Here is a 21,936-nt window from a genome sequence, read left to right as displayed (position 1 = left end):
ACTGTTCCTCTGAGACCATAAGGATTGCCAGCGCCTGCTCAGGTGGCCTTGCCCTCACACTCAGCTTGGCAAGCCCCCTGGCTCGGTGGTGCCAGGAGTCTGGGTTACGTCCCTCTCGTTTCCATGTGGACCCACCTAGAAGTTGACCACGACCCTCTGCTGTGCCTTCAGTGGATCTCAGGACTGATTTAGTTCTTTTTCTATAAAGATGGTGTGACTTGTTAAAATTCTTCCTCTTTGATCACCTTAGCATGTGAGTGGGAAGGAATTTTAGCTGCTATGTTCCAGACAGTGTCTTTATCTCTTGATTCTCCATGCCTGGAAGCCATACCCTCCCAGTGCTTGAAGGGAACCCCTCCCTCCCCCTCTCCCTTCCCCGCTCCCTTCNCCTTCCTTCCTTCCTTCCTTCCTTCCTTCCTTCCTTCCTTCCACCGACCCACCCATCACCCTTCGGCTGGGTGCCTCCTCACCATCCAGTTCTATCCATGTGGCCATGCCTGGTATTGCTGGCCCGGGGGAGTCACGGCGCCATCTCTCACTGAGGGCTACCTGATGTTCAGCCAACATAGAAACAGTACATGTGCAGCACTCGGATCAAGTGTCTCCTTTCTCGGGCTAACATTGGATCTGGGGTTCAGAACATTCCTGGAGGTTTATTGATCACAGGAAGAGAAAAGAGGCCTCTGAGGGAGAGGACAGTGGACATCTGGGTAGGAAAGGGGTATCTCTGTGACGAAACTGGGTGAGTGCAGGAGGAAGCAAGGGCGACTCTGAGCAGAGGAACCAAGACCCACTCTGGGAACAGGGAGCTGCGGGGCTCTGGGAGCAGGAGAGGGACTTCCTAAGATCCGCTCTGGTTTCTTTGTCGTGAGTGACACTTACGGCCATAGCAGAAGACTCTTCCAGGATCTCAGGGGGGAGAGAGTGAGGGCTGGGTTGTCGTGACCTGGAAGGGGGGAAGGGGATGGATCTGACGCCCCCCAAGTCTGAGATGCTCAGATGCACTCTGGGTGCCCGGGAGTGGTGCCTGTGACTTTTTCCAGATCAGTGGCTTTGAGCAAAGAGTGTTCATGTGGGGTTTCTGGGGGTCTGCTGGACATTGATGGGGCAGCTGGTGGTGCTGAGAAGCAGCTTGTGGACTTCCTGTCTGGGACGCTGGGGGAGTGGGTGGGAGGGCGCTGTGTGCGGGCCGAGGAGGCTTGAGGCCCTCCGCAGTGGGAGCATGGAGTGAGGCCCTCACGCAGGACCCAGTGGGAGGTGGGTTCCAGAGGGAGGCTGCAGGCCCACGGAGGTGGGCTCCAGGGACCTGTGGGGCAGGTTTCAGAGTGGGCTTTGGTGTCGGGATGACGAGCCCCCTGGTCCGCCTGGTGGTGTTCTGTCCCCCCACTGTGTTGACAGTGCTGCCCACGGGGTCAGTGGGAAGGGAGTCCAGGCAGAGGCCACGGTGGGATTTGGTGGAGGCCACCTTTGCCTTTGCACAGCCGCCTCATGATCGGCTCCTCGGACCCCCTCCCCTGCACAGTCCCTTCCGATTTCTCACTGTCCAGGAGGCTGTGCTTCCATTGCAGGGGACGGTGGCTTCTTACAGGCGTGTGTGCCTGTGTGTGCGTATTCCTGAGCCCAGGAGGGCAGGGGATGGTGGCTCCAAGGCAGTGGAGAGGTAGAGGGCGCCAGGACTTGACCCTCAGGGAACACCGCTCCCCTCCTGCCCGACTGTAAGACCGACTGACTGGCGGTTCCAAGGCCTGCCCCCCCACTCACCCCCGAGTCCCGTTCAGACGCCACCTCCATGCTGATGACTCCTCACCGGCTTCTGTTTTCCCCTCTGCTTGTCTCCTGAGAGCAGTCTCTTCCATTCCTTGGTTGTCATCACAAGAGAATCATTATCATCTCCTTCAGTAGGGCTGAAAATCATGGATGCTGCTCCCTTCCCATAATTACACAGTTGCCAGGTGTTTGATTCTACCTGTAACCATATCTCCACCCATCCATCCACCTATCCATCCATCCACGTACCCATCCATCCATTCATTCACCCATCCACCATCTTTCTACCCACCTATCCTCCCATCATTCTATCCATTCACCCAACCATCTATTCATCCATCCATCCCCCTGCCCATTCACCCACCCACCCATGCATCTACCTATCCTTCTACCCATTAGTCTGTCCATCCACCCAACCATCCATTCATCCATCTACCCATCCACCTGTCCATCCATTCATCCACCTGTTCCTCTACCCATCTATCCACCTATCAGTCTGTCCATCCATCCACCTATCTATTCATCCATCCACCTATCCATCTATCCATCCATACCGCCATCCTCTTCTCCGCCCATCTGTCCATCTATCCACTTATCCGTCACTTATCTGACAGTTATGCTATTTATCAAACATCCTGGTACCCTCTTAGATGCAAGACACACCCCCTGCCTTGCAGATAAACATTCAGAATATTGAAATACAGTGTGACGATTGCTGTGCTGGTGTTTGTTGTAGAACTTCCTGTGACTCCAGGGACAAGGCCTTTTCCGGGGGGGCGGTGGGGGGGGAGCGGCTAATACCTCTGAGCTGGAGCTGAGTCGTGAGGCATTCAGTAAACATGGGCTCCTTGGTGGTGCATGGCAGAGGCGGGAGAAGAAGGGAAGAGTGTGCAGAGGCACCAGGGCAGCAGGTCAGGCAGGGCTGTTGAGTGTGGCTGTGTCGCAGATGGGGAGGGGAAGCGGGGAGGGAACACTCCTGGCTGTGCTCTGCGTAGAAAGAAAGGGAGACGCACTTGTGGAACTTTCAATTCTCTAGTAGCCACATTAGAAAAAGTAAATTGAATCAAGTATAAATTTTATTATTTCATCCAACTTATCCAAAATATCATTATGTTAACACATAAAGTATAATAAATATAATAAAAATGTGCAAAATAAAAAGACTTAGATTATTTTCTTTCATACTAAGTCTTTGATAAATCTTAATTCAGACATTAAAATTTCATTGAAATATTTGACCTGTTTTTAGATTTCATAAAACCTACTGTCGAAAACAAATGAACATGAGTCCATGCTTACTTAAAAGTATTCCAGTAACTCAGTTGTCAGTTTTTAAACTTAATTTCAACTAATTTACATTAAAATTGAATGTGTATTACACGTTCAGCTGTTTGGTCTCCTTAGCTGCATTTCAAGGCCCTTCGTTTTGGAAAGAGCAGGCCTAGAGGTTTGGGACTGTGCCCTCGGGGACATAGGGAGCCATCAGATCTCGTGTGGTGTGGTCAGCCGAGGAGTGGTGACAGTTCCCGTCAGGGTTCAGTAGTGGGAGCTGGCTGCGAGGCCAGAGGTGCGGGAGCAGACCCTCAGGACTTCCTGGGACATGAAGATATTGAATCCTTTCAGTAGTCTCCTGTGAACGGGAAGAGTGGGTCAATGGGAAGTGAAGGAAGACCACCAGAGAGCCCCTGATGTGCTGTGTGGCCCCGCCCCTGTAATCCCAGTTTTGGGGACTGGCTGGGATATAGAGAGGTAGAGAACAAGTCATTTGAGTATGAGAAAAGTTTAAGGTTCTTTGAGGACATCCCAAAGTATAACTGTCCAAAGGATTGTAGGAATAAGATTCTGCAGGCTGGGGAGAGCTTCTGGTGGGTGGAAGTGATTTGGGGCTCACCAGGGTGGGCTGAAGCCAGGGGAGGTCAAAGTCTTCTGGGGAGGTGGCTTACAGCAGGGGTCAGCAAGCTGCAGCCCTGTTGGCCAAGTCCAGCTGCCCCTGATTTGTACATAATGTTTTTGGGGCCACAGCCCTTGTCTATTTACCTGTTTATGCCCACATGCTCCACGGCCACAGAGCTGGGTAGCTGGGACAGAGGCCAATGCGCTACAGAGTAAAAACTCCTCTCCAGCCCTGCATCGAAAAGCTGCACCCGCCCTGCTCTGGGGGTCAGGTGCTAAGTGAAAGGGAGCACTTGAGTATGAGCAGAGAACAGGATGCTCATCAAAAGGCAGTCAGGGCCTGGCACAGTGGTGCACACCTGTAGCCCCAGAGGCTCGGGAGAGTGAGGCAGGAGGACCATGAGTTCAAAGCCAGCCTCAGCAATGGTGAGGTGCTAACAACTCAGTGAGACCCTGTCTCTAAATAAAATCAAAATAGGGCTGGGGAGGTGGCTCAGTGGTTCAGAGCCCCTGAGTTTAATCCCCGGTACCAACAACAACAGAAAAGCCATCCGGGGTCACCAGGTGAGGTGGGTGGGGAACCCACAGCAAGAAGGAGGGGCTGGGGCCCAGAGGAGAGAGGCTCCCTTTTCCTGAACCAGGGGATGACAGTGTCACGCTGTCAAGGTCCAGAAGGTGCAGGTTGAAATGCACTTGGTTTCAGCACCTGCAGGCTCAAGAGCAATGGATTAGGGTATATTTTTTGGAGGGGAGGTGAGGCAGAAGCAGCTTGAGTGGGCAGGACCCCGTGGGCGGGGCGTTCTCACCCTCTGCTGGCAGTGACAGGAGGGAGAGGGAGGGACAAGGGGGCAACTGACCCCCAGAAGTTGAGGTTTAGCTCGGTGTGCCCACCTGATGGAGGGAGGGAGCGTTTGCAGGTCCCCGTGGGAAGAGGAGCCATCACTGAGAGCAGAGCAGGTGGGCGGGGACCCCTGCTCTTCTCCCATCCTCCCTGCCTCCCCCAGGCCGGGCAGAGCCTTCCTTATTTGTGTGTTTATCTCTTTGTGGCCCCATCCTGGTGACCATGGCAGACATCCCTTCCTCCAGAGCTGCCCTCGCCCCAGCCCTGCTCATTGGGCTCCACGCCTGGCCACTTGCATTGGGCTCAACCAACCACCAATTAGAAGAACTCAGAGGGGAGGAGTGCGACCACTGGGGCCTCCTGGCACCTTCCCTCGGTCACTCCCTGAACGGTGCAGTGTGACTGTTTCACAGAATTTTTGCTTCATGTTAGGCGTTTGCAGTCATGGCGAGATGGTTTCCACGGTGCAGGAGGACATGTGCAGGGGCTGTGCAAATACCGCCCCCTCTCACGGGGCAGGCAGGGTCCTGGAACTTGCCCTGTGGATGCTGGGCAGCGCCATGCTCCATGCAGGTGTCTGGTCACCTCCCGAGTCTTGCTTAACCAGTCGCATCCTCAGAGTTCATTCAATAGTATTTACGAAGTAGAAATACAAGCAAAGATCCCAAGTCATTAAAGTTTTAAGGCACATCATAAATATATTATTGAACAAGAAACAGGACTCGTTGCTTTGATCCTATAATAAAAGCAGAACAAATTCCTGTAGAATGCGCTCCTCGTCTGTGCTCTTGTTGACGCTCAGACCAGGCCGCCTGTGTCGTGGGGAGTGTATGGCCTGTTCCCACGCAAAGTCACAGATGCAGCCCCCCCTCCCCCATGGTGACAACCCAAACTGTCCTGAGACAGTGATTTGGGGGGGAGCATTGCCGCAGGTGTGGTCACTCTGTGGAGGTACAAGGTGGTGGGCAGATGCTGTTCCTGAGGTCTTCTGTGACCCTCAGGGCATCTTCTTCTCACATTTCACATTTTAAATAGTTGAACCCCAAGGAAATCATACCAAAGATGGGTCTCACTCCAGGTGGAAAGAGCGGACGGCGTCCCTGTTTGTGTTTATGATGCTGCTCTTGGCTCCATTTGTTCCAATGAACAGTGGATCCACTCGTGGATCACAGGGGGTTCCCGGTGTGGGAGGCGATGGCTGGTAACCCTGGCTTCAGAGTGCGCAGACTTCAAGGTCCTCACCTGAGCCCTGCTGCCCCCAGTGCCCCTGCCCAGCCCCCTGCTGTTCCAGATGACCTGTCCTGGTCTTCTACTTGCTGATCTGGCCATTTGGATAAAAGGAAGGTCAGGAGTCTCCCATCCCAGATCCCTACCTGTTGGAAGGAAGCCACTTTTTTGGCAAAGGATCAAAGCCTTGTGAAACACGGGCACCAATCGCATCATGTTTGAATACTAAACACTCAGGAATCCGCAGGCGAGGAGTCCAGGGCAGGCCTAGTGCTGCAGGGGTGATGTGCCGAGCTCCCAGGGCTTCCTGTCGGTGCGGCCAGCTGAAGCCACCTCCGCTCCCGCGGTGGGAGCCGTCGTGACAGGGCTTGCTCATGGCACCGATTCCGTTTAGTCAGTCCACCTTCCGGGGACAGTGATAATTAACCAGTACATCGACGGCGGGAGGCACAGGGTGCTAGTCCATCTGCAGTTATTGGCATGTGCTCTCCGGACTTGAGCCGGCTGCGTGTACCAAAGAGAAACGCCTCCGAAAAGCCAGTTAAAGATCTGCTTTAGGTTTCAAGGCTTTAGAATGATACTCAAAAGGCGGCTTTGAACATGGCTGTTCCTAGTGTCACCCTCTGCCCTGCCCTTCGTTTCCCCTTCCACTACAACTTGGAACACAAGAGCCAGTTCTTAGCAATAACCCAGAAAGTTACCATTGTTCTCTATGCCGTCATCGGGAGAAGGGTCAGCTGTATTGATGCCGCGTTCTCGGCAATCCAGGAGACAACAGGATGAGCATTTTAAAAAAATCACCTTAGAACATGGTCCTACTTCAGGTTCGTTTTACGACGGGAGGAGCGTTGGGCACTTCAGACGCTCTCGGTGGTCTCCCAAAGGGCTGGGTTTTATGGGCTAGCAATAACCACCGTGATTTATTGAGCACCTACTACATGCTCGTCACTTTACATATATTATCTTGGTGTGCTCTCCGAGCCCCGTGCACCAGTTCTAATCTCCACTTATGGATGTGGCTCCTTGATTAATGTCCATCTTCCCCATTAGACAGTTGCCTCCCGGTTTATGGGTCTATATTGATTTTTTCCCCATTGTTACCCCAACCCTTTGTGCAGGCCCCGTGTGAGGTACAAAATAAATGCTGCTTAGAGGGAGGGGGACCTCGGGGCAGAGTGGTAGGGTTGCCTAGATGAGGAGATGGAAGATGGAGTGGGCTTGGAACCAGAGCTGGCGTTTTGGTGAGCTCCGGGTGATGCCCCTTGCCACTGTCTCCAGAGCCAGGCTTCGTGTCCTCGGCCAATCCCGTAGTTGTGACATGAAGGGGCAACTTCCATGTCTGTTGGTGGTGTGTGTGAAACTCTCTGGAAATCCGGCCGGGAAAACAGCCCTTGCACCTGGGTTGGTGTGCTGAGGACGGTAGACGGATGCTTGGCACAGTCCCCTAGCAGGTTGTCCCCAGCTGCGATCATTGGCGGGGCCTGAGGCAGGTGCACAGGCTGCTTCTGGGCCCTCCACCACCCCTGCCCAGGGGAGGGAAGTTAAGCCCAGTGACGGTGACCCTCTGTTTCAGAGGCCGGGGTTACTGAACTCGTACTGTGTGTGGGGGTCACGTCTGCGGAGTTCTGTCATTTCCCCACCTCTGTGTTCCCTGTGGGCTGCAAAGAGCAGCCTTATCCTTTCAGAAAGTTCCCAGGAGTCCGCATGGTGAGCACACCCCCTGGGAATCCAGGGTCACACATGGGATGGGGCCACCTGGCCTCTGTTGCCATCCGTGGCCAGGGTCGACCACCGGGATGAGAGAAGCCCTGCCCTCCGGGACCCACTGGCACGCCCATCCCGTCGCCTTGGGCAGTTCCAGCTCTGGGATCCCTCTGGGTGCACCCGTGAGTGAGGGGAGCTGAAGGCAGCTTGGGAAAGGACAGCCCCATCCTTCCATGTCCCCTCCCTGGCTCAGCGCTTGCCTGCGGCTCTTGGACTTGCTGTCCAGGTCCTCGACCTCCAGGCGGGGTGACAGTTCCTCCCAGCCTCCCACCACACACGTCTTCACCCTCCTGCCTGATCCGAGCCCACCTGGCTTTCGTCTGGGAACGCGGCGCCCCTTCTTGCCTGTGTCAGATCTGAGTGCGCACGTGTGCTGGGCCTCTCCTGGTGGGGTGAGGCTCGGAAGGCCCTTTACAGAGGTGTACTTTAGCTCTGTGTGTCGAAGACCCCTTCCAGATGCTGTGCCTTATGGAGAGGGCTTGCGGTCACAAAGGGTGGCTTAATGCCATGAGGACTTCTGGGTGAGGGGCGGCCTTGTATTATTGAAAGGCACAGAACGAAAATTGGCAGACGCCTGTCATCTGTGCTTATGTCCCTTATTGAAGACTGCCTCAGTCCTCACCTCGGGGACAGGCCAGGCACGGGAATGAGAGGTGATGGATGAGGAGGCGACCTCTGAGGGAATGTTCCTCCAGCTCACCTTTGTTTTCCTGTCTTTCTGTCTTTTGTACGTTGGCGTGTCTGTCTTGTTTTTATTTTTCACTTGTTGGGGTGCGGTGTTGCCGTCTCGCTTCCCAGCTGCGTGAACTCTGTTCCCAGGCCTTTGGATTAATGGTCTTCTAAAAGCTGGGGATTGGAGTGAGCGGACAGGGGAAGCCACAGATCCAGATGACACTGACGTTTCACCTCGCTTTTATCTATTTATAAAAAATCATTCCTGTTTTGTAATCTGTTAGCATCATGGTCATTGTGCCCATAAAAAAAAAAAAAGATACTGTGTTTTATGAAATGATACAATCTATGAAGCATTTCCCATTATGTAGACACCATGTCTTTAAATTATAGCAATTTCTTAAGATTTTAAGGCAAAATGAGCTCTTAGAAGTGTGATTAATGGCAGGGATGAGGCTAATGCTGGGTCACGGGTGGCACTCCATTACAAAGGGGGTGGACTAATAAAAGCATCCGTCTTTTTGACCAGTAAAGTGTGTGAGTGCTGTGTGGCTGGTGGTTATCCACACTAGTTGCTTGGTAAGGATACTCTCTGCACTTCTCTGTGGGGAGGCAGCCCTGCCGAGGTTGCTCAAGTGAGGCCAGCCCAGGAACCGGGTCCTTCCCGCAGCTGTGGGCTCGCCTGACTCCCGGGCCCAGGAGCCCTCTGGTTGGGAGGCAAGAGCAGAGGATCTGCCCTGTTGGCTGGTTGTTTCTCTAGTTGTGTAAGTGTATGCAGTAGGCCCTCAATAAGTGCTTAGTTCATTGCATGGTTAAAAAGACAGAGTCTGAGATTTGGGGATGCAGCCCCTGTCCCCATGGGTGGGTTGGAGAGAAATTTTGGCGGCTCCTAAGTCATTCGCCAACTCTCATTATTGTGGTTTGATATTGAAGCAATTCCATTTTCAAATCTGTTTTAATCCTTCTGATAAAGCCAAGGAGAAGTCTCAGTTTGGTGGTAGTATCTTTAATCTGTCTCTACCAGTTGTAAGCTCATTATTTAACAAAGGAAGGACATGGCTCCCCCCCACAGCCTCCGGGGCCAAAGGATCTGGGTTGACTGTGGTAACCCTGTGGGCTTTGGCCACGCGGATCCTAGACACTTTGTCTTCCACAGAGGGCTGCGCCGGGCTCTCTCCTGAAGAAGCGATTCGCAGCCTCTTCTGAGGAGACATGGGTTTGCTTAACACATATGAATCATTTCTTCAAACACTATTAGGGTATGTGGAGGTGAAAATGGCCAAAGTAGTGAAGATAAAAGTTAGACATGAATGTTGGGCTCTGGGACCTGGCTTAGGTGTCCACTCAGATAATAGACTGCTCTCCGAATCTCAAAACTAGTAAGACCCTTTCGTCTCCAAGAAAAGTTGTGAAAAGAACTAATCTTGAGTCATGTCAGACCTTCCTGGTGACGAGTTTGAAACAAAGTGACTGAATAGCATATTAATATATTACCTCTTAATATATTCCCCACCACCACCTTTTTTTTTTTTTTGAACCCAGGGGACCTTTCCCACTGAATTTCATCCCCAACCCTTTTTTTTTTTTTTACTTTGAGGCAGGGCCTCACTAGGTTGCTGACGCTGGTCTTGAATTTGTGATCCTCCAGCCTCAGCCTCCAAGTCACTGGGATCACAGGGGTGCATCACTGCACCCAGCAACATATTCTTTTTCAAAAATTGATAAATCAGCTTTTTAAAAATTTGGGACCCATAGGAAACAAAATAAGCAAACCAGGTGTTTGAAAGAAGAACTAGAAGTGCCTCCCGATGAGCTCCCCACAGCGCCTGCGGCTGAGAGGTCAGCAGGTCTGTGCCCGGAGGGTTTGGTGGAGCCTCCTGCGAGCCCAGGGGAGCCCCTTGTGGACAGCAACCCTGTGCCTTGGTGGAAGAACTGCGGCTCTGGGTTCGGCCTCCATACAGGGGAGTGTTCACAGCTCTGAACGTCACCACTTGGAACTGTGGGCCCCACTCTCGGTGCCTTTCCTGACCCAGGCCCAGGGAATCTCAGGTACACCCAGGAGGACAGGAAAGGAGTGGGACAGAAGGTGGCCAGCATCTTTAAGAAAGGGCACTGGGGAATCCGGGTGGCCTCTGTTTCAATTCTCCACTACTTTGCCTTTTGAGGGGTCTCCGGGATGTCAGCGGGGCTCTGAGGGCCTCTGTCATCCTGACTGCACGCGCTAGGGACCAGCGTGGAATTCAGGAACATTCTCTACTCCGGGACTTTGAGGAGAGCCTCTGTTAGCGTTCCCGTGGCTGGGCTTGCATCAGCACGTGGTTGAGCAGGTCCGTTTTCATCCTCTAGGGCACTGGAACAGTGGGCACCAGAGGGCTTCTCCTGCCCAGGAGAGTTCCGCGCGTCCTTTGCGTGTCACTGTCCACGAGGCCGAGGAAGTCCCTGCTCTCAGGGCACCACAGGCCCTGTGCAAGTCTTGTTCCCAGCAGTGTGGAGGCCTCCGATGACCTGGCAGCTCGGGGTGGAGCGGAGGAGGGCCAAGTCAGGGCAGGGTGGGAGGCCAACGACATTTTTGTTACCATATTTTAGACAGAGACGAAAAATCAAATCTCGTAATGTTAATAACGTCATTGCCAGAGCCCTCTGAGGTACACCATCTTTTAAAAACTCTATTCTCTCACTTTCAAATTTTGTCTGGAAAATCCAGCAGACAGCATTCTGTTGGACTTTGCACTGAAATAATGCAGAATTTTTTAAAAATAATGATGTACATTACCTATTTTTTTTTTTTTTTGTACTGGGGATTGAACTTAGGAGCCCTCAACCACTGAGCCACATCCCCAGCCCCATTTTGTATTTTTTAAATTGGGGTGACAGGGTCTCCCTAAGTTGCTAAGCACCTCGCTGTGGCTGAAGCTGCTATGAACTCTTCTCCATCCTCTTATTCAGCCTCCGGAGCCTGAGCACTGAGTTTGCAGGCATGCGCCCCTGCACCCAGATACCAAACTCTTTTTCCAACATGATCTGCTCATTAGGATTTAAGTAATGGAGGAATGTTATTGACAGGTATCAAAATGAAGTACTTTAATAAAGTATCTATAAAATAGGTTCAGACTAATGCTTTGCTTACACCTTGTATCTCTGAGTATCTCTGATTAAGGTGTGGAGACCTTCTCATAATATACAGTAAGCTGCTTTAGGTAGGAGAGGGTGTGGGAAGCAGTTTCTAAATGTGAAACATTTCTTCTCACCCCTTCTGCTAGTGGACGCAGGATACTTACCCTGGGCTTTGAAAGAGCTATGGTTTCTTTGACGCTAAGCTGACAAAATGAAGTCCCAAGTGGCCATCTAGCCTCGACTGATTGTTTATATCATCTTTTCTAAGCACCAAATCATACCCTGACACAGTTTGATCTTTGCAGAGTGAGGGAGAGTGCTACAGATCCGCTCGCCTCGGGGCCCAGAGGACTTTCACAGGCATCTTGCAGCAGGAGCTGAATGTACAGGAGAAAGAAGCACCAGGGTTTCCCTTCTCGATAACACTGCTTGACCCGGATATTTCATTGATCAAAGACCACGAGCCCAGGAAATGAACGCAGAGTTAGGCAAGCACGACAGCGTTACAGTTTCTTAAAGCTGTTTCCCAACCCACCCTTTCGTAGTGTTCAATCATGTGCGTGCTCTTTCTATCTGCAAGCCGGGAGATCAGAGGGTGTCCTGTGAGTTCGGCGCACCTCATAGGGGGCCACATCTCTGTTGAATTTCGAAGTCATGCCACCCCTAAGGAGTTAACTGAATCTCCCTGGGTTTGCCCTGTGGTCTGGGATGGGAGCTGGGAGGCTGGTAACAGGAACGGGTGTTTCTCAGCCAACATGGCATTGTGCTAGCTCCAGGCTCGGTCTCCAACTGGTTGGATTTCACGGTGGTCAGCAGCTGATGTGTGTAACTCGCAACCTCCCTGCCTTGCTAAATGTCAGAAGAATGGCTGTTTGTTTATCTTGCCTCTTCCCAGCTGTTTACTCTGTAATGCATTTACCCCGACCTTGATGCTGGGCGAGCCGAGAGAGAGGGCCCCTTTCTCCTTCCCAGTTCTGTTTACGTTCGTCCTGCCCCTGGTGTCACCTATGAAATCTGTTGATTATTCCACCTGGTTAATGTTAAATTGTTCTTGTAAGATGATGTGTTTGTTCATAAACACAAATGCTGGGCCCCTTGTTTACTGTACCCATGACAGCAGTCCTCATTAAGCAAATATTGCTTTGTTTGCGAGTGCTAGCAGCAGTTTATCCTGTAAGGTCTGTTCAAAACACACACACACACACACACACTCACACACACACACAACTTAAATGCTAGAATTTTGATAAAGAAAGAAAAAGGGGAACTTGTCCCTGGAATGTGGCTGAACCTACTTAGGTTTGCTTTTCTTATCTTTTGCTTGGATGTAGGGGCTGGGGAGATTAGCAAGTTGTTTGGTTTTTCTAAGAGATTTCCTTAGTGTAACGATATCTATGCAGTTGTTTGCTCTCCTAAAAGGCCACTAGCTCAGTGATACAGCATCAGATGGGAGAGAATTCTTTGTGGGACACACAAGGGCTGAGAAGGTGTGGGAAGAAAGACCCTAATACTATGAACCAGGCAAGCGCCTTCCGCAGGTACCGTCTGGGTTGTGTGGTGTTGTGTGTGTCCTCTGTGTGGTCTTGAGTTTGGGGTCATCCTGTCCTGTGTCTTGGGTTTTGTGATATTGGGTCTCTTGTTTTTTGAGTTTTGTGTGCTGCACAGCTTTTGTGTTGGGTTCAGTTTTGTGGGCTTGGGTGTTGTCTTGGATTTTGTCATGTTGTGCCAGCAGCAGAGAAAGCTCAGCTCACAGTATCCTTGTTTTGCTTTTAAATTGTGATTTGTTGCTGTTTCTGAGTTTGCCAGGTTTCAGTGCCCGGCGTGGGCTCCCTGGGTACATCTTGGATCTTGACTCTTTTTTTCCTTTTTAATTTATTAGTTTTTGATGGACCTTTATTTATTTATTGGTTTATATGCGGTGCTGAGCATCGAACCCAGTGCCTCTCACATGCCAGGCAAGTGCTCCACCACTGAGCCCCAGCCCCTTGTGTCTTGACTCTTGTGTTGTACATTGATGTGTTGTCTTAGGTTTTGTGGTGTTGTGGGTCTTGTTTCTTGAGTTCTGTGTTCTGCACTTCTTGTGTGTGTGTGCTGGGTTTTGGGGGGTTGAGTTTTGTGTGGTGTAGCTGGGGTTTGGGTTTGTGGTATGTGTCTCGTGGGTTGTCTTGGGTTTTGTGTTGTGTTATTCTTGTGTTGCCATGGGTTTTGTGGTGTTGTGTAGTATTGTGTGTTTTCTTGGATCTCACGTTTTTGTGTATGTCTTATGCCTTGAGTTCTGTGTAGTTTTGTGTTTTGGATTTTGTGTTGTGTGTCTTGTGTATTGTCTTGGGTTTTGTGGTGTTGTGTACCATGTCTTCCGTTTTGTGTCGTATACTTTTGTGGTTTGGGTTTTTATCATTGTACGTCTTATGTGTTGCTTCCGGGGTTTTGTGTTGTGTACGTGTTGTGTGTTGTCGCATGGGGCCAGGTCTGACCCTCCTTGAGGACTGTCCTCTGTCAAGTTTAGAAGGACAGGGCGACGTGGGTGTGTTCTTGGCAGGTCCTCTGTGAGGGGGGTGGACACGTCCGGCTGGGGGGGCAGGGCGGTCGATGCCCATTTCTGGTCTTCACGTCTGCAGTGGTTTTACTCTAACTTGTGACTCTGAAGTCAGTCGGTGCTGTTTCTAACTGAGCAGGGGAAGCAGTGCGTCCCCTTGTCCGGCTGGCGTGCGTGCTTCTTGTACCCCGGACGCGGGGGCCTCCGTAGATAAGACTTGAACATCAGCCTGTCCTTCGTCATGTTGTGCAAACAGCAGGGAAAGCTCATCTCTGGTTTTGTTTTCAGATTGTGATTTGTTGCTGTTTCTGAGTTTGCCGGGTTTCAGTGCCCGACGTGGCCTCCCAGGCACTTGCTCTAAATCACCAAGAGTCGAGGCCGGGGGTGGGGCTGGGCTGTTGGCCTTTGGAGTCAATGGTGCTCTTTCCTTTGGGAGACCCCTTTCTGGGGGTGGGCAATACATACATGCATGTTGGCACTTTGGGAAGATTAAATCAAACCATTGTCCCTTTTGCAACAGGCGCCTGGTGGTCAGCGCCCACCAAGTCACCCCAAAGCCTGAACACAGTGCTCACTCTGGCCGCTAGAGCAGTGTGGGGCTGGTGGCGGAGCTGAAATCTGTGAAGTGTGCCCTGGTCCCAGTGCCCCTTAATCCCTGTTCTGAGTGTGGCCCTGTGGACAGGAGACTGAGTAAAGTAAGAAAACGGAGAGCAGAGTCTGGCTGGCTGGTGGGCGCTTGAGTCCACGGGGCTCTTGGGGAGGGTTCAGCTGTTGGAGCCTCCAGATGATTCCGGTTGGGGTGGGGGCTTCCTTACTTCTGAGACGTGACATGTGCTCTGTTGGGTGAAGGTGTGGTTCAGTGACGTTCCCTGAGTACCCGGCCTTGCATGTGACCTTCCGAGGCCTTCCCGTGGCAGGGCACCCAGCTGGCCGGGCTGGCAAGGCTCCTGCTTGGCTGTTGGATCTGTCAGCAGGTCTGGATTGACAGGGGCAAGTGGACATGCACTCTGTGTCCTTCCTCCCTGCCGTGCTGTGCCCCCCGGCCGCTGGGACCACAGCGTGTGGACTCTTGCCTACAGGAGGAAAGGGAGCAGGGCCAGTCAGTATCTAAAACTCTAAATCACACACCTGCCGTTTCCCAGAGGCTCTTCCTTACCTTGCAAAGCTCAGGGTCTGGAAGAGGGCTCAAGGCGGTCTGAGCGGGAGGCATTGCCCACTGCCCTGGACATGGCGGCTGTGCCCTGGGACTCAGAATTCCTCCTCCTTGGAGCGGTGATGCTTCCTCTTTGTGCGCCGGGTGGCATGTGAAGAAGGGAAGCCACGGCTTTCATTGGGAATATTGTTTTGTCACTCACTACCCGATTCTGCCAACCCTAGTCTGCGTGGTGAATTACTAGGAACATTCAGGATCCTGTCCTCTCCTGTTCCAGCCCCCCAAACCATCCAGCTATGTGCCAAACGCTCCACATCATGGGTTGGGTGGGGTTTCTTCTTTCCTTGGTTATCTGAAATTTTCAACCGCTGCGATGATCCTGTTCCTATTAAGACTGACTGTGATTCAGCGGCCTGAGTTCCAGAACACCCCCACAGTGGCTCATTCCAAGGAATTACAGGAAACGCTGTCTTAAATGAAGGAATATAAAGTTGGTGGCTAGTACAGCCCTTGATCACATTGGATCAGGAGATTGGACCTGCATTCTTCATCCACTGAGTCAACAATGCAGCAATTATGTGCTGACCTCCTGTTGGGGCCAAGGTGTACCCGAAAGGAAAGCTTCAGAGAAAAAAATTTTTAATGCCCTTCCCACTCCCCTGTACTGGGGATTGAACCCAAGGGTACTTACATCACATCCCCAGACCTTTTTTGTGTTTATTTAGAGACAAGTTCTTGCTGAGTTGCTCAGAGCCTTGCTAAGTTACTGAGGCTGGCATTGAACTCATGATCCTCCTGCCTCAGCCTCCCAAGCCACTGGGATTGCAGGCATGTGTCACTGTGCCTGGTTTACTTTCTTATTAAATAAATAGAGGTGGAAGGGTGGATTAGACTTTTAATTAGAGTGTCTCCTCTTCTATTTAACAGATCAATGTTTCTGATTGAAGCAATAACCAGAAACTAGTTTTTTTCTCCCACCCCCTTGGAAGTATAAATATAGATAGGTGAGCCCACCAGATTCCACTACTAGACATGGCTTTCCTGAGCTTCCTGGGTTTCCCGAGTCCTGTGGCATGCTGAGATGCCCCCCACTGGCTGCGGGACGCCTCTAGTGCCCTCTTGTGCCTGCCCCTTTCCTGCATCAGGCCCTGCATTTCTCACGTTGCAAAAGCGGGGAGATGAGCTTGCCCTCAGGACACACAGGCTGAGCTTCCTAGGTGCCCGGCTTAGGGACTCTGTCTCTTCCCCTGGCTTCCAAGCTCTCAAACTCCACTCACTAGAGACCTGGGGAGGTTCCAGTTTTTCTTTGGTCTCTTGTATGACTAGGTGGCCACACTTGGGTTTTTGTTGTTTTGTTTTGGCCTTTGACAGTTCCACTGCTCCTGAGTATGTCCTTCCCTCGTGGTAAATGCAATCCCGGATTTTAGCAGATAGATCTAGACATCCACAGTGCACAGGAAAGTTGATAATACATAAATCATTTTTAACAACAGGTAATATGCATAATTTATGGTGTTACAGTGCTATCTTTTTGATGTTTATGATGGATAATACTCAGTTTTTGCCCTCATATTACTGCTTTAAATTATACCACAAGAAAATTAATGAGAAAGTAGATTTATGGGTTTCATTTGTTTGTCAATTCGGAAATTAATTGGGTGTTAATTTTAGCCGTCCCTCACTAGAGCAGGACTTGGGGTGTGTGCATTACTTTGCATTCATTGTGGCTAACCTCCCATTTACCGAGGGTCACTAGCTTTGCATACATTAAAATAGCCCTCCGGCTCATTCCCTTGATTACTTTTTGAACTGCCATGCATTAGAAAATTTACGCCTTTCTGTTATAATTATGAAACTTGAGTGTTGGAAGACTTCGTCTCCGCGACACCAGCAGCACCGGGTTTGTCCTCCTGCGTGTGGCTCTGGGGTGGTCTTTCTGTGGGATGGATCAGCAGCAGTAGGGCAGCAGGTAGCGCCGTGTGTGAAGGGAACCGCCACCATCTGTAGATGTGATCTCTGTGACAGCGCAGGGGCCCTGTGACTTGCTGCTTTTGTCATCTGCCTCTTCCTCCCATGGGTCTCCGTGAATTTAGGGACAGCCCTCCTTGTGGACAGGGGCTCTGCTGCCATCTCCTCCACCAAGCCTACCTGTCCCCACTGGGCCTGCTCCAGGAGCATGGCCAGGAGAAGAAGAGTGATTGACAACCACGTGCGTGTCCGCAGCGGAGTACAGCCTGCTTTGACGCCGTGTCCTCCTCCAGGATGCTTCCCCTGGGCTTCCTCTCTGATTGGAGTGGGAGTGACACCCTCTGAGCAGGGCTCTGGGGCTATCTTAGGATCCCAGGCCAGCCCTCCGGACACTCGGCCGAGTGGGAACTTGCCCTCCAAAGTCCTTTGTCTGTCGGGAGTGGCCACGCAAACCCTGAGCCCATTTCAAGGGATCCAGTCTTTCACTTGACGAGACCCAGAAGTAAATACATGCTTTATATCTTAATATGGGCAGGCTTGTCTCTTTTTTTGCCTGAAAAGATGATGTAGGATTTTGAGTCCTGGTGCCCCATGAGTAATTTGAAAGTCCTCCTCCTAGAACTGAAGCCAACCTGACTCCCACCCGAGTGCCTCTCCAGCCGGCAGATCGCAGAGTCAACTGACGGCCCAGGAGCAGCTACAGTTTTGATATTTCTCAAATAATGAAAATTCACATAGGCGCCCCGTTCCCTTCCTCCTGTGGACTCCTGGTCTCTCCGCCCTGGCTGGCGCTTGTCCTTCCTTCTTTACCCCGGGGGAAGCAGGGTTTTCCCTTTGGGGTCGGGGGGAGGCGGTCCATGGAGTCACCCATGTTTTCCTAAAAGTGACGTCAGCATCAGCTCCTCTGTTCTCCTCCCTGTAGAAGTAGAAGCATATTTTACAAAACTATGTTTAATTTAATTTACACATCCTTTCACGAGCCGACCAAGTTCTTTCAGGGCATTTATTCTGCTTCATATAAATAATTGATCAGCCAAGTTAATTTACTTCTGCCTGACTTGGTCAACCTTAATTAACTGCCCTGGAATCAAGACTGAACTTTTTTGTTAGCTTAAAATCTTTCACAAGCATGATAACAAGGTTTTATTTTCCCTAAATTTTCAGCATCAACACTGTAACCAAGGAAATAATCATAATAATAAAGCTCTGCTTTAATTTACTATAAATACCTTGCCCTGGACATCATGAATTTTCCAGAATACTTCCAGAGAGCAGCTCTGTTGCCAATGTCGGTAAATAAGCATGCTCCACTCGGTCCTTATTTTTCTACAAGTCCCTCCAGCACAGAAATTGGCCTTTTGAAAGCGGTAGCTGTGCGGTTTCCAAGCAAGATGTGAAGTGGGCCATTTTGGCTCCCTGGGCTTTGGGAGACCTGTGTTCCTGCAGCGTCAGCCCCTGTGGGCTGGGCCGAGTGGATCATGTGAGGCAGGGCAGCCTGTGTGTCCCGAGAGCCATCAGGCAGGGCAGAGGCAGGCTGGCTTGTTCCTGGAGGAAGGACTCGCTAGAGGGTGTGACGTGGCATTGCCCTTCAAGCGGCTGAGCCCTGGAGGCAGGCACTTGGGGTGTCTGTACAGTGGTTCTGTGGGTTTGTCATGCACCCGGGCGCTTTCCTGGTTACCGGGTAACCCCGAGGGAAGTGCAGGTACAGCCCACTGGGGCCTGGGACAAGCGTCCTGCAAGAAGAGAGGGCACGGCACCCCAAGGTCGAGGAGGTGATGCGACTCCTGTCCCCAGACTCGACCAGCTGACTGTCTCCATGTAAACCTCCATGAAGAAAGACCCATGTGGCTATTCCGTGAACAGCGCTGGCACTTTGAATCCTAGTATTCGAATGCTTTTCTCTGTCTACCTGCTGCCCTGGTTGATGTCCTTTCTAGAATTTCCTTAGCTTTCTTTTTGCTGATTTAGTCATTCACCACTTTGCAAAAGGACTTTGCCAACTGGAACATTGCCATCATTTATTGAAGGGACAAGTTCAAGTCTGAAATGGAGAATATTGTGGCTACAGGTCTCCCTCAATCAGTTGAGCTTTAGTTTTCTTATCTGTAAAATGGGGATGGTGACATTTGCTGGCATTAACTCCCTCCTGTAGACTTGTCAGGAGGTTGAGAAGGACATCAGAGGGCTCTGCAGCCTGTGAAATGTGCTGTAGATAGAATGCCTGATCAGTGTCATGGGACCTTCGATAGAACTATTGGTGGCCCAGACGTTCAGAAATGTTCTGAGACATGAAGGCTCCTCGCTTTTCAAAAATCTGTTTTCTCCTGATTGGTTTGGGAGATTATGGGAAATTTTAAATCTTCCAACCTACATACTACTGCTGGCACTTGACTAATTAAGGACATCCTTAGACCAAAATAATCCTTTCTGCAATTTTGGTCCCCAAGCCTGCGCTCTCACAAGCCCGAATCAGAAGCCAAGCTGCTTGGCTGTGTGCCTGCTCGACTTTACCAGAGGACTTGGCAGTCTCTGGAATGGTGTGGAGCGAAAACAGAACCTTCCCATCAAATTGTGTGTTGGAGATTGTTGCGGCCCCACCAACAGGGTGGAGACAAAAGCTGGCAGGGGTCATGTCCAACACCCTGTGGTCAGTGCTTGAAGGCAGGGTCTTCCAGCATCTCTGTCCCCCAGACAGAAGATCCGGGAGCCCAAGGAAAGCACACAGTTGATGGAAAGGCAACATTGTATCTTTGGGGGGGTCCATTCCTGGTATGGGTAGATTGTCCAGAAGGTGGGGGGAAACAGCAGTTTTATTTAGGAACATTTCAATAGGTTTCCTTGCCAAGGATTCTAGACAACTTTTCTAAGTGCCCCCAGCAGGGTGGCACCTTCCCTAGCTTCTTTACAGATAGATGGGTGGTTTGTGGAAGAGAAACTGAAACATTGTGTCTAGTTTCAAAGTTGGTTCCTCTTTTGGAGATGAGCAGGACCCCACTGTGCTGTGATGTACCCCTGCCTGTCTCTTATCTCTGGAGGGCCTACACTGGTGGTGGTGTTTGGAGAGACTCCCTGGGCAGCAGGGACAGGAATGCACTCTCTAAAGAGGCTCTTGGTCCTGGGAAGGCTATCCCAAGGGAGGAGAGAATCAGCTGTTGTCTCTGAGTGAGTTTCCCACCTGTTAATGAAAAAATGCCATTCTTAATCCATTTCAGAATTGGATTAACCTAAAAAAAAATGTGTCTTTGGGGTTTGTAAAGTCTGTCTTCAAGTTGACTCATTCTTTGCCCTGAAAGGAAATAAATTTGTGATTTTCTTCTTATTCTTCCATTTGGATTCGATGCAAATCTGTAGAAAACAGACTTAAACCAGTTTTTAAGAAAGGGACAACCTCCTCTAACCATGTCCAGCAAGTTTTAATTTCCGTGTTGTCACTTATTTCACATAGAGGGGAGAAATTCGTAGCCCTGGCTGGACCTATGTCCTTCTGTGACTGCAGAAATCTGTGATAAAAGTTGGCCATCCTCTTATCTCGAGTTGGTATTTCACATGGAAGTCTTTGTTATTCAGGCGTTTCTCAGCTTTGATATCTGACCAGTGGACTTCCCTCAGTGATAGTTCTTTTCCTTCCCAAGTCCTGCCCTCTGGAGGTGGAGTGTGACCCTGCCATTTCCATTGTCCTGCCACCCCACCTCGGCCTTAAGAAAACAGGCCTTGCTAAGAGCTGCGGCCTCATAGTGAGCTGGTGAGGGTCCCCACCTCGCTGTCCCGAGCTGTGAAACACAGTTGCACCAATTGCCTCTTGAGGCCTCAGGGCCCTCACCTGCAGAGTGGGGCTGAGGTGGTCAACAGGGCTAAATTTGAGAACCTCCGTCAGTCACTATAGTGGGTAGGGCCTGGCAGGTATGATCTATCTGTGGTCACCTTGCCTGCCTTTATGGTGCCGAGAGCTAACTTGGTCTGTGCCTGGAGAGTATCAGGAATGAAGGAACCTACGAGATCCAGATTCTCCACATCTCCTTAGATCTGAAAGGAAGAAACAATCCCCTGTCCCTAGAACCGGCCCATCTTGCTGGAATGGCCAGTTTGGAAGTGGCTCGTACTCGAGTGCCTGCAAGGAGTGGGAATCCTTAACATGCTTTGGTGTTTGTGAGGTTCCGTAGCCCAGATCCACTCATGGGGCCTCCTGGGTGGGTGTCCTGGTCCGTGATGAGAAGGACAGGACACCACGGCCCCTGCCCACGTTGAGGGGGAGGGTTACAGTTCATTACACTCTAGGACGGCAAGGTTTTTGAGGAAAACATCTAGATATAAGCAGAAATTGAAAACTGAATTATACTTATTTTTCGTCAGTATAAAAAGTTATTTGGGACAGTGTTGAAACTCGAGTTAAGACTGATAGTCACAACCTCCTAAGCTCTGAGGACCAGTCCACTAATGAGGGATAAATTGAGTGAAAGAAAATGACAACTGTTTACAGAGTTTGGCAAACATAAAGCAGGGCCTTTTTCTTTGTACAACAACTGTTTTAACAGCTGCTTCTCTCTCTCTGTTTTTTTTTCTTCCCCACCCCACCCCCCCCCTTTTTCAAAATCCTTCTATCAGGTTTTTGAGTCATGATGCAAGAATCTGGGACTGAGACAAAAAGTAACGGCTCAGCCATCCAGAATGGGTCCAGCGGCGGCAACCACCTGCTAGAGTGCGGCGGGCTCCGGGAGGGAAGGTCCAACGGGGAGGCACCGGCCACCGAGCTTGGGGCAGCCGACCTGGCCCACGTCCAGCAGCAGCAGGTACTGGCGGGTGCGGGCGGCGGTGCTGTGGTCCCCAGGCCTCTGCACACGTCATCACGCCCCATGTGTTGTGCTCACCTGTCTATGCATGTGTGTAAACAGCCTCCTGCCAGCCCCGCGCTCCAGGGGTCCTGGTGGCAGGCTCCAGTGGCTGATCTTCATCTCCCAGGGAGTTGACATCTTGGAAGTCCCCTTCTGGGGAGTCTTGTGGGGA

General features: G+C 51.1%; 1 protein-coding gene across 8 annotated transcripts in view; it reads left to right on the top strand.

Moving 5' to 3' along the window:
* The window catches only part of Foxp1 (forkhead box P1), a 616,519-nt gene that overhangs the window by 388,741 nt on the left and 205,842 nt on the right, over positions 1-21,936 (top strand). For 7 of the 8 annotated variants that reach the window (XM_015494919.2, XM_048787007.1, XM_015494920.2 and 4 more), the window contains one exon: positions 21,538-21,722. In XM_015494919.2, coding sequence (XP_015350405.1) covers positions 21,549-21,722 — 174 coding nt within the window. In that variant the 5' untranslated portion in view covers positions 21,538-21,548. Of the gene's footprint in view, positions 1-21,535; positions 21,723-21,936 lie in introns of all 8 variants that reach the window. The other variant, XM_048787006.1, reaches the window with a different exon arrangement.

Source organism: Marmota marmota, unplaced genomic scaffold (assembly GCF_001458135.2).
Source record: "Marmota marmota marmota unplaced genomic scaffold, marMar, whole genome shotgun sequence".
NCBI classification, from domain to species: domain Eukaryota; kingdom Metazoa; phylum Chordata; class Mammalia; order Rodentia; family Sciuridae; genus Marmota; species Marmota marmota.
This window is presented reverse-complemented; position numbering and strand designations above follow the sequence as displayed.